Raw genomic sequence first — 11,752 nt, forward strand, 5'->3', positions numbered from 1 at the left:
GATGGAGCCCAGTCCCAGGCCCCTGAAGGAGCGGTAAGAGCTGAAGGAGTGTCACCAACCCCTTCCCACACCCTCCCTCTGACCAGCGGTCCCAAGTCCTGCAGACCCAGGCCCGTGACCCCGGAAGTGAAGCCAGGCATGACATGATGGTGACAGCTAGACAGTTTAATGAAGGCAGCACAGTGGACATGAACGGAAATCCCCTGGGCATGGGCTTTCCTCACTCTTCCCTGGCTAGGGCCTCTCTGCAGGAAACCTCCTCAACAATGGACACAGTAGAGCTGGACACTTCCGCTGATCCGGAGTTCTCGCAGCTGCTCCAGGTTCTGTTGGCCCAGGCTGGTGGCTCCCAGCCCCTGCCCATTGAGGGCTAGCTTCAGCCCTCCATCCTGGCATAGCAGCAGTACCTGGGAGAACAGGGTGGGAGTAGTTGGTGGGCTTCTAGACAGCCCATCCCTCCTGAGTGTGACCCTCCTCCCTGCAGTGGACAGCAAGACTGGACTCAGAGGGGTCCAGTTGATGGGCAGTCCACGGTGTTCTGCTACCAGTCCCTGGCCTTAGCTGTGTCTCCCTTAACTTCTTGCTTCCTGCTGAGAAGTGATTCCATTAAACGGTGGGAACCACCTAACAGAGCTGACTCTCTGGTCTCCATCTGCACCCATCGTGTCTGAGTTCTTGGATGTGGAACTCCTGGCATTGGTGTGGTGTTGAGGGTCACCACCCGTGGCCTCTGGCTTACCCACACCATGGGATTGGACCCACTCTCCCTTGCTCCTGACCCCATCTCCCTTGTCATGTCAGTCTCTGGGATCCATGCTGTTCCTAGCTCTGACTCACCTCAAAGAATCGCTGGGGGTAGAAGAGGAAGGGGGCTGCAATGAGCGTCTTTCGTCCCCAGGGCGAGATCCAGGCCAGGCTTCTGTCGGCGAAGGATGCTCTGAGCGTCACATGTGTGCGAGCAGCCTCATCCCTCAGGCTCAGGGTGAAGCTGTGGCGAGTGAGCAGGTGGGACAAAGAGATCAGCTCCCCAGCTTGGACATGGGACAGCTCAGAGGGCTGGCAGGAATCCTGAGATGAATCCTTGAGGACCACAGGGGCAGGGACAGGACAGGGGAACACATGGCCCAGCTTGAGCCTTGAGTTTTCCTCCTAGAAATGGGCAAAATTCGGATGGCAGTGGTAAACACACGTCCGGTATAAGCCAGTGCTAGGTTTCCACTGTCTTATACCGGACAGAAGCTTAGGGGTTGGAGCCAGGTGGGGAGGCTTTAACCCTGGCATTGCTACTTCCTAATCCTGTGACTGTGGGCAAGTCACCTGCTCTCTCTATGTCGGTTTCCTCTTTGAAATGTGGGGATAAGAACAGACCCAACATGTGCCTCGGGGGTATCTATGAGAACTGGCATCCAGCAGGCAGCCCAAGGTCTTCTGTTGTTCTAAACCATCACCGCATAATGCAGCCCCAGCTCCAGAGTCCATGAAAATGGGGGCAAGGGGGTTAATACAGGTGAAACTCAGCAAGTGGCAGGCACACGGTCTGTGTTTAGCTTTTCTGTAATCCTCCCAAGTCCTGTGTTGTGAGATTTATCAGCCCAGCGGTCAAGTGACAACAGCTGTGGGGCCTCAGGCTGGGATGTGTGAGCCAGGACTCCTGACTCCAGAGCTGCAGGGTAGGGCAGTGGTTCTGTTGCCTGGCGCTGCCTCTCAGAAAGGGTGACCCAGTTACATCACTCGTTTTGGGATCCCCTCCTTGGAAACGCCACCCTCTGGCTGACTCCACAGCAGGCTGGGCAGAAGTGGACACAGGAGGTGGGTGGGGTTCTGGGATTGGTGATGGATCTGCCGTAGGGCAAGGCTACGGGAGCTTTCGCCTTCAGGAAGCACGTGGCGTAGGCCCAACACCCCTGGGGAGAGCATACAGCAGCCCCAAGCCCCCAGCACCATCCTTGCCCCTAGAAAGAGCAGCTGAGTCTCCTGCTTGGGACTTTGGGGGAGCACACAAGCCTCGTCCTGGGCTTACAGGTTTGCAACGAAGGAGTGGCATTCTGGAGCTGAGCACATTGTTTTATGTTGTCTGCTGGGTTGGGAAAACCGGACCCAGAGAAGTATGGCAGCTGGCACAAGAGCACACAGCTGGCATGTCGGGTTTCGGGGAGTCCAATGCCACCCAGTGAAGGGCTTCCCTCTGCTGGCCCCAACATTCGCAAGCTTGGCTAGGGAGATGAGTGACTCCATAAACCCTGCATACAGGGAGAAGACAGCGTGGCTGGCTCAGGTCACTCTAGCACTGCCTACATTCGCGGGGGACTGTCCGTGACAGCGCAGAGGAACAGCAATGCTGTAAGTCAAGTTTAACAATTCAGCTCCGTCTCGGGCAGGTGAGTCAGCCAGTTCGCCCAGCGTCTAACGGATCTGCTATGCAGATGTGTCTTGAGTGCCCCCTGTGGAACACGTCAGGTACAGCGTCCACTTAGCAATGGTTCCCTGCATGTCTCCTCCCTGGAGAAGTGAAGCTGTTTTTTAAATCACACATTTCGCCATCCCTGGAGGCCGCATCCTCTCTCTGGGTCTCGGCCTGAGCCTGCAAAGATCGCTTCTGGGGAGGCCAGTTGGTCTAACCGGTGGGGAGGAGCCCTCTGCAAGAGGGGCTGTTGGTGACCATCCTGGCCTGACTTTCCAGCCCCGTGACCCCGGAAATGTCCTTTGCTTTGCTCCCCCACCTGCCCAACAGGTGTTCAGTGGTGATGCTGGGCAGAGGCGGGGTGGGAGGGGGGCAAGGGGTGACCCTGATCAAGCACCACTCACTCCCGGCACCACTACCCTGAGTACTCACTCCCTTGGCTCCTGCAAGACCAGCCCCCGCACTATGATGACCTGGCCAGGCCAGAGGCCCCGGGGAAGCCCACGTGAGCAAGGCAGCTCCTGCAGAAACATGGAAAATGACAGTGACACTTGGGGGAGATCGAAAAGGGAGCCCTCCTCCAGGAGTGGGCAGGCTGGCTTCCTGCTCTCCACCGCTGTGCCCTTGGCTGTGCCCTGGACCCTAGCAGTGGCCACTCAGAGGCCTGTACCCTTCCCAGTCTGTGAGCTCCCCCCTCCCTGGTGACTGGCACTGCTCTGAGCACAGATGTAGAGAGAAGGCCAGGCAGCCCTGGAGACCCAGCCAGAAGCTGCCCTGCCCTCCCTGGAAGGGGAACCCTGGAGCCCAGGGTGTTTCCAGACACAGTGAGTACCCCCTCCCATCCCAACTCCCACCCAGGCACCTGGACAAGGCTCCAGACCTTCTGGGGACTAAAGGGGGGTATACTCACCAGCTTGCGGCTTGTCAACAGGAAAGGCTGTCAGGAAACAACCAAGAGGCTGCTTGGTGTTTGCTCAGGGAAGGGGCCTCTTGCTATGAGTCTTACACTTTGGGGGTGTTGGGCTTGTCCCTCCTAGCAGCATGGGAGTCCCTGCAGCCCCATTGGGGTCCTCTTGAATCCCACGAACCACCAGCTCTGAGACACCGGGGAAGACCCTGACTGCGGATGCACCATCTGCTCGCTGCATGGCCTGGCCGGGGAGGAGAGCCCCTTGACGTGTTTGTGGGAAATGCATATTATGTGAGAAACAAAGAATGCATTTCGGAAGCTTCTATATCAAAATAAACCTCAGGCTCTACACGTCCGTGGGTTTTCCAAAGACCCTAAACCACGGGCATCCACCTCCTGGGAGGCCAACCCCTGCTCCCTGGCAGGCTTGCTTTGAGAATTGGCAGTGGCAACCCAGAGGCATCTGCTGAGATGGGGTGGGCTGGGCACCCCATTTGTCTTTCCCAGTCCAGGTTCTCCAGGGATGTATCCATGGCAACCACAGCAATAGGAGGAAGGGGGGGCAGGCACACATGGGTTGGGGGAAGGGGAAGTGGCCTTGCCCAACCACCAGGTGTACCCTTGCTACCAGCCTCAGAGACTTACGTGCCCGACAGGGTACTCCTTGCTGCCCTCCACGAATGGCTGTTAGGAGCAAAACACAGCAGCAGTGGCCACGTTAGAATCATGCAAGCCCCTGGGCCAGAGTCCCCGCCTCCCCTGCCTGCATGTGTGGGAGGAGGGCACAGGCAGGGCTCTGGCCGTCCAGCCTCCTCCTGCACCCCATGTGGCTTGTTATGATTCCCAAATGGGGCATTGGGAACATACTGATCCCAAGGGCACATCTCACACTTGATGCATCGGTGAGGCAGCCTGGAAATCTGCATGCTGAGCAAGCTCATCAGATGGCAAGGACAGTAGCCAGCGGTAATTGCCTGGGCCCAAGGCTTTGGCCTCTCGGCCATTGCTTCCCACTGAACAGAGTGTCCCCACAGCTAGCACTAAGTCCTGGCCACGGCCGTGGGTCCCTGATCTGCCATCAGCTTCTCTTCCTTCCTCACTCACACCTGGCACCTCTGTGAACCCTTGGTCACTGCAGGAGTACCTGGGGCCTCCTCTGTCTCAGGGTGTGGGCCAAGGGTGGGTGCCCTGGGCCTCTCCAGGAGTCAGACGTAGCAGAAGGAAGGGGGAGGTCAGAGGTGGCTGCCACCCAGGGCTCAGCTCCAGGGACACTCACGTTGATGTTCAGGAATCCCACGGCCTTCACCAAGACATCTCCGAATATGCCCAGCGTGTCCACGCGAGACAGCGGGAGCCGGTAGCGGTAGTGGAGAAAGTGCTTGCCATTCACGCTCACCTGCACGGGCAGACAGAGGCTGCTGGCTGCGGAGTGGAGCAGCCCACCCTTGGGGAGCGCTCTGCCGGGAGCCTTCCTCTGGAACCTCTCACCCACTCCCTGAGGCAGGGGCATCTTCCAGAGGTGGTGTCCTAGGTTGGAGAACTGAAGGACCTTCATGCAGGCTGTAGGGCTGGCCTGGGGACCAAAGCAGCTTCCAAGGCCCCTTTCTGTTCAGACCTGCAACCTTAGCAGCTCCTTCTTCCTTAGCAGAGGAAACTGAGACCTCTGCATGCTCACCGGCTGCTGCCTCAGCCAGGGCGAAGTGGCCAAGGAAAGTGACTACCCCTCAGGGCTGCTTTGAGCCTTCCATGGGCCTGTTACGCTTCCAGGGCATAGAGCCTGTGCATCCGGCAGGGGCTCTCTAAGTGCTTGCTCTGACAGTAACAGTGGAGCCCTCTCTGCTTTCCTGCTATCACATAGCCTCTAGGACAGCCTGGTGACCTCTGTGCCCAGCCCCCACCCCTGGGTGCTCGTCGGCACCATGGCTGGGTGACCTGGCTGGGGATGCTAAGGAGCCGAGGTCTGAGTCACGATCACCGTCCCTGCTGCTCACCTTCACCGCCTCATTCTCAAAGAGGAAGAGGATGAGGAAGCTGGCACCTCTCTGCAGGGCCAGGTGGGGCCACCGCACCTCTGCTTGCCAGCACCCGGCGTGCAAGGTGTTGCAGATGACGTGGGGGCTGCTTGTGTGGAAGCGGGGGTTGAAGTGGAAGGCGATGTCCGGCCGGGGGCACAGGCTGCAGCCGCACTGGAAGTCCACCTGGAACCTGGGTGAACATGAGGCTATGCCTGTGCAGCCCCCCACCCTGAAGAACCTGGAGGCACAAGGGAAAGCCCCGGCAGGCTGAACCTCACCCCCAGCCTGGCCTAGGGTGGCGCCCTTACCTGTGAGCCTTTAGAGGGACCACTCCCTGCAGCATGACCATCTTGCCTGCATGCAGGCCACCAAAAATGGTCGTGACATAAGGAAGCACCTGAATGAAGGCAGACATGGTCCAAGAGTAGGTTGGGGGACCACCACGCCAGGGACAGGGTGTGCAGAGAAAAGCAAGGAGGGGCAGCCCTCCTTCCTGACACGGACAATGACTGTGAATGGGGGCCCACACAGTGGCTTAGAGGCTAATCTTCCACCTGCAGTGCCAGAATTCCATATGGGCACCAGTTTGTGTCCCAGTTGCTTCACTTCCCATCCAGCTCCCTGCTTGTGGCCTGGGACAGCAGTAGAGCACGGCCCAGGCCTTGGGACCCTGCACCCACAGGGGAGATCCGGAAGAAGCTGCTGGATCTTGACCTTGGATTGGCTCAGCTCTGGCTGTTGCTTGGCCAGTTGGGGAGTGAAGCAGCAGATGGAAGCACCCTGTCTCTCCTTTATGCAAACCTGCCTTTCAAATAAAAATAAATCTTTAGAAAGAAGAATAAACAAGGAAATGTCCTTGGGTGGAAAACTGTTTTCCCTATAAGGCATTTTTTCTTTGCCTGAGACCTTCCTTTGTCATCGAGCCGGGGAAGCCAAAACTCAGCACCACGCCCCAAGAGCACCTGCCAGCTGGCTGTCCCCGGCGCTGGGGCACAGCACTGTGTTCCTGGCCAGGCTTGCTGTCTGGTGGACAGCACTCTGCTCCCTGGGGCCTGCTTTTGAGATTTCCTGTAAGCTATAACATAGGTAGAGCCTGGGAAGCAGGGGACAAGAGGAATGTCACAGCTGGGGACTGAGAGGTGACCCTGATGTGGATGCTGCAAGAGACAGGGACAGTGGCCCGACTCCAGCTCCCTCTGTGGGCTTGTCTTAGAGCCCCCAGCTCTATGGCATTTCTGGGGTATCGAGTGTGTGGATGCCTGAATGATCCCTTCATCTCTTCAGCTCCCAGAACCCTTTGTGCAACGGCTAGTTTGGCCCTTGACCTCTGGTTTACAGGGGCTGGTGGCCTGGCCTTTTGCTTGTATTGACTCAGGGCTGGAAGTGGCCCAGCCTTGGCCCTGTGTGAATGCTTGCCAAACTAAAAGCAGCTATGCATGGAGAGATGTTGAGGACGGCACCTTCTTGTATTGCTCTCCAGCTCCCACTGGGCTGCCGAAGCCCAAGATGAGCAGGGCTTTGGAGGAGAAAGGGGTCCTGCCTCCCAGACCCATGTCACAGTTCACTGTCTGCACGCACTAGATGGACTGGCTGTGCGAAGCAAGGCCTTGGAGTTGCCAAGGCAACAAAGGCAAAGGGAGTCCCCCTGCTGCTTCTCTGCCCAGGCCTAGGGAGGGGGGAGTGCAGGCTGCACTCCAAGAATAGGACAAGCTAGTCGCTTGAATATGCTCACTCAAGATATCCCTGTATGGGCTCCCCTCTATGCCTCCTATGTTCACGACCATGAGAAAACAGGGAGGGAACTCTTACAAAGCCATTTTCCCTAAAGCCAGTGTCCAGTCGGATACCCCGCTTCCTGCATGTTTGTGAAGCAATGCTTTCGCTTTACTTTGAACGAAGATTCTGTCATGCTTGCGCTTGCTTCTCTAAGCTAAGCTGAGGAAAGATCCTGCCCAGTAACACAAACCACCAAGAAAGATCAGAGACCCAGCCCAGCAGGTGGCTCCGCCCTCTGGGGAGCTCCTAGCCTGCATGGCAAACAGCTGCAGCAACCTAGGCAGCAGCCTCAGCCTTCACTCAGGCACCTGGCAGGTGCCTACCCACCTGTCAGAGCTGGCCTGGCGCCAAGCCAGTCTCGGTCGGGTCTCCTGTGTTTCCCAGACTCCTGGTCTGTCTTGAGCTGAGTGGCGGGAGGAGCGAACAGGGGTCACCAAAGCAGCTGCTGCGAGCTCAGGCCTCTGGGCAGCACTGCTTGGCCCAGTGAGCCCCAGGGCATCCAGCAGGAAAAGGACAAGGGAATCCTGCCTACCTGTGTCTGCCTCAATGATCCCACCCACTCCCCAATCTTCCTGGCCCCCAGCCCAATAAAGGTACAGTGCCAGCTTCAGGCTTCAACCTGGGAAATCCGGCAGTCATTCACACCCAAGCGAGAATTAGCGGGTCTGTCACTTTGCTAAGTTCTGGAGGGTTTTGTAGACCTGCTGGACAGGTACCTGAGGAAGCAGAGTTCAAGGCTCAGGTCTTCTCCACCTGACCACTCAGGAGTCTGGGCCCAGCTGGATGCCCAGGCTAAAGAGGCTGCTCACCGGGTGGAAGACAGGAGGCTGCAGGATGAAGCTGTCGGGGATTGGGTCCAGTTTTTCTTCAGGTGACATAGAGGCAATTCCATCCAGGGCTGTAGATCCTGAAACCAAGGGGTAAATCAGTCCACGGCTGCAGGGCCTAAAACCGAGAGCTCTGGCAACCACTAGACACATGCACCTTCCCCGGCCAGGGTCCTTAGGGTCTGGGGCAGCTCTCCCAGCTGCCAGTCTCCCCTGTGCCTGGCACAATCCTGATACCTACCGCTTGGGGCAGGCCTGGGAGGGCTGAGCTTCACTTGCCAGCCCCACACCAGCCGCTGACCTGGGTGTTGCACGGCAGAGCCCACAGCTCCAGCTGAACTGCAGCTGTCTGTCCAAACTCCAGGTCTGGGGACAGCAGAGGGAAGCCCAGGCCTGGCTTCTTTGGGGCCAGGAGGACTGGTGGTTTCCTAACCCAGCTGGGACCTCCCTGGCAGAGAGGGAGGGGTAGTGGGACACGTGTGCAGGTTCCAGGGGAAGCTCCGCCCCCCAGTGTCTAAACAGCCCCAGCAGGCAGCAGCTGGCTCACTCACTGCCTCCCCTCACCTCCCCTCCCTCTTTCCCCACTTGCCTTCCTTTCCAGCTTCATAGTCCACTGAGGCTGTGTTTCAGCCTCAGCTGCAAATGCCAGGGCCCAGCTGGGTCAGAAGCAAGCAGAGGGAAGAAAAAGGCGTGGAGAGGGAGCACCTGTTAGGGTCAGAAAAGGCAGTGTGGTGCAGCAGCGAGCCCGCAGCCTCAGGGCCGGGAGACCCGGCTTGCAGCTCAGCCTCTCTTTCAGGAGGTGCTGTGTGTCTCTGGATGAACTGCTTCTCCTCCCTGAGCCTTCCCATGTTCCTCGGCACTTGGAGGGGAGACCACAGTGGTGGGTCTTGCACAGTGAGGTCTGTCCTTGCGAATTTCCCCTGGAAACCTGTCTTAGCAGAAGCTCTCCAATTCTGGCTCAGATTCCCACATGATTTTCCTTCTGGAAACAACGCTGCCTCTTCTGTGTAGCCCGAGTGGGGAGGTCATGGCATCTGATTCTAGAGCACCCAGCTTGGCAGCAGGGAATGTCTGGCAGGACCGGCTAGGCACCAGGGCAAGTGCATGGGGCACTGGGGGAAGAGTGAGCCAGCAGCTCCTTGGCTGGAGGTGAGACAGCTGGGGATAAGGTATGCCAGCCCCTTGTGCACATTAGAGACACACATTTGCAGGGGTGGGCTCTACCCCAGCCTTATTGGAGAGGATTCTGCAAGCAAGGCCCAGGACTCTGCATTTTAACCTACCCTGGGTGCTTCCCTGGCATGCTACTGTTTAAGAAGTTCCAGCCAGGGCTGGGGAGTGAGCCAATGATTCGTTCCTTGGCTCATCTGGCCAGGTGCAGCTGGGTTGCTGAGGTGTGTTTGTGAGGGGAAATTTGATCTGGGGTGTGCTGGGAAAAGTAATGGGTCTGGGGAGGTAAAGGTGGACAGACCAGTTCTGCGGGGCCAGGAGTCCTGCACCTGTGGTCTGAGGTCTGGGTGCCCTCCCCCAGCTCAGCCTCACTTCCTTCTTCTGTTGCACAAAGCCATCCCCGAAGTTCCTGGAAAATGGAGCTACAAGACCTGTTTATTTTGGTGTGCAGAAAAACCAAACTGAAATCCATACACAGTGTTTCCCCCAACCCTTGGAAAACTGTGCATGTGGATTTCAGATCTCTTCCCTAAGATACATTCCATCTGCCAATGCTATTGTTGTGCACACTTTTGGACGCACCCTGTGTGCGTCTCCTGGGGATGCTGGCGTCACACCCCGCAGGCTGGGGCCTTCTGCCGCCTGAGAGTCTGTTTTCTCACCGTTTTGGAGACCTGCAGACCAAGGTGATGGCAGGGCGGCTCTACTGGGCTTGCAGGTGGCGACCCTCTAGCGGTACCGTCCTGTGACTGCTTCTGTAGGCTGAGCTGCTGTCCTGATGCCCCCTTTCAGGATATCGGAGTAGGGCCCATGCACACCTCCCTACTTCCGTGAAGGCCCTCTTCCCAGAAACAGACCCATTCTGGGCTACAGGAAGGGTTGGGCGGGAGGATCCCAGTTGCCACAGAGGAGGAGGAGTTGCTGTTCTTCTCCAGGACCATCAAGGAAGCTGAGAGGAGAGTGTCTCACAATATTCGTGATCAAGACTTGCCACCAAGGTGCTGTGATTACGCTCACAAGACAGGTGTGCTCACCAGGGAAACGAGGTCAAAGCATCCCTGCTGGTTCATGAAGGCAGGACCCAGAGCACAGGTGGCTTTGTTCACTGGGATGGAGAAGCTGGCACCAGGTGATTGCTAACTGAGTAACCCTTCACAGCTGGAGGTGGGGTGGGCTGGGGTGCTTCCACATTAGTGATTGAAGGATGCAAATGAAAACTCTGGCGAAGTGCTATTTTGCAACCAGTCATCTGGGCAAATCAAGGCTCATGATAGCTAGGTGGTAAGTGTTGGTAAACATGCAGGTCAAGGAGAACTCCCAGGCACCAGTAGTGGAAGTGAGAACCGTACACTCGTTGGGAAAAGGTTCTAGTGTTTACTGCCGTGTAGGACGTCTGCCCAGCCTTCCTTCTGCATGCGTGGGACCTGCACATAACACGCTCTTTGCAACTGCTTCCAATCCCAGTGTGGAAAACCTACCTGGCTTCATCCGTAAATCGCAGTACTGTAATACTGTGGAGTGTTTCCCAGCCATGAAAATAGATTTCAGGTCCAGTCAGTGCAACATGAAAATGTGTATTATCCTTAAGTCTGTTTTCCATGAATTTTCTTTCAATGTCTCTTACACACTTTGTGTATTTGAGAGGCAGACACATGGGAGAGGGAGAGCGGATACTTTGGTCCACTGGTTCGCTCCCCAAATGGCCACTGTGGCCAGGCTGGCCCAGGAGCAAGCTGGGAGCCTGGAACTCCACCCACACCCCTCACATGGCTCAGCAGGAAGCCAACTGCTTGAACCATCCTCTTCTGCCTCCTAGAGAATGCTGGGAGTGGGAGTGGAGTGGAGAGTCCAACCCGCACTCTGATACAGGACAGGGACCCATCAGGTCCACCCACCCCCTCCCGGTGAAGCCCCCTCCTCTGGAGTGAGGATCTTTGCCTTGATCCCTTTGGGTGGTTATACGGCATGCCTTAAGCAGGGTCACTGATAAAAACAGACAGGATTTCTCACGGTTTTGCTGAGGGCTCCTTTCTCAGCCAGAGTGGTGTCTGCCGTGTTACAGGTGTGTGTGTGTGTGTGTGTGTGTGTGTGTGTGTGTTGTGGGGGGCAGGTTGACCAGCCCTCTTATATAATTTATAGAAACCCAAACCCCCCTCAGGCCGACTTCTCCCCATTGAGCTGATCCCATAAAGGCCTCTGCCTCTTGACACCACCCCCTTCTTGGTCAGGATTTCAGGTAGTAGGTTTTTGAATGGAACTGTTGTATGCGGCTTCACATAAGCAAAGCATAACCAGAACCAGACAGATACAACCCAAAGCAGCAGCCATGCGAAGAAGCTGTTTGGAAAATGATTTTAAACACTCAAGAGCATGATAGGCAAAGATTCAGGATGGAGGCAACTCACCTGGTTGGGTAGGGAGAGAGGTATGGGTGGACGGCACAGCTGCAGCCGCGTTCCATGGCTATGTATTTCTCTGTGTGGTATATATTACATACAGATGACTACGTATATGCATTTAAAAATATTCGTTTATTTTTTATTGAAAAGACAGATCAGATTTGTGGAGAGAAGGAGAGACAGAGAGAAGACCTTCCATCACTGGTTCACTCTCAAAATGGCCACAGTGGCTGGAGCTGAGCTGATCCAAACCA

At 56.7% G+C, this 11,752-nt stretch overlaps 1 protein-coding gene across 2 annotated transcripts; it reads right to left on the bottom strand.

Moving 5' to 3' along the window:
- Positions 1-206: 206 nt before the first annotated feature.
- LGALS12 (galectin 12) lies at positions 207-8,401 on the bottom strand. Of its 2 annotated transcripts, XM_012930242.3 has the most exons (10): positions 8,171-8,398; positions 7,912-8,009; positions 5,635-5,723; positions 5,303-5,516; positions 4,588-4,707; positions 3,957-3,995; positions 3,312-3,338; positions 2,834-2,922; positions 838-988; positions 207-407 (listed from the first exon to the last, which is right to left on the bottom strand). In XM_012930242.3, exons 2-10 carry the CDS (start codon positions 7,978-7,980, stop codon positions 261-263), a joined length of 945 nt encoding a protein of 314 aa, XP_012785696.3. In that variant the 5' UTR covers positions 7,981-8,009; positions 8,171-8,398; the 3' UTR covers positions 207-260. The 2 variants fall into 2 exon arrangements, with proteins under 2 accessions (XP_012785696.3, XP_012785697.3); XM_012930243.3 differs by lacking the exon at positions 3,312-3,338 and having other exon boundaries at positions 8,171-8,401.
- Positions 8,402-11,752: the final 3,351 nt, after the last annotated feature.

Source organism: Ochotona princeps, chromosome 4 (assembly GCF_030435755.1).
Source record: "Ochotona princeps isolate mOchPri1 chromosome 4, mOchPri1.hap1, whole genome shotgun sequence".
NCBI classification, from domain to species: Eukaryota; Metazoa; Chordata; class Mammalia; order Lagomorpha; family Ochotonidae; genus Ochotona; species Ochotona princeps.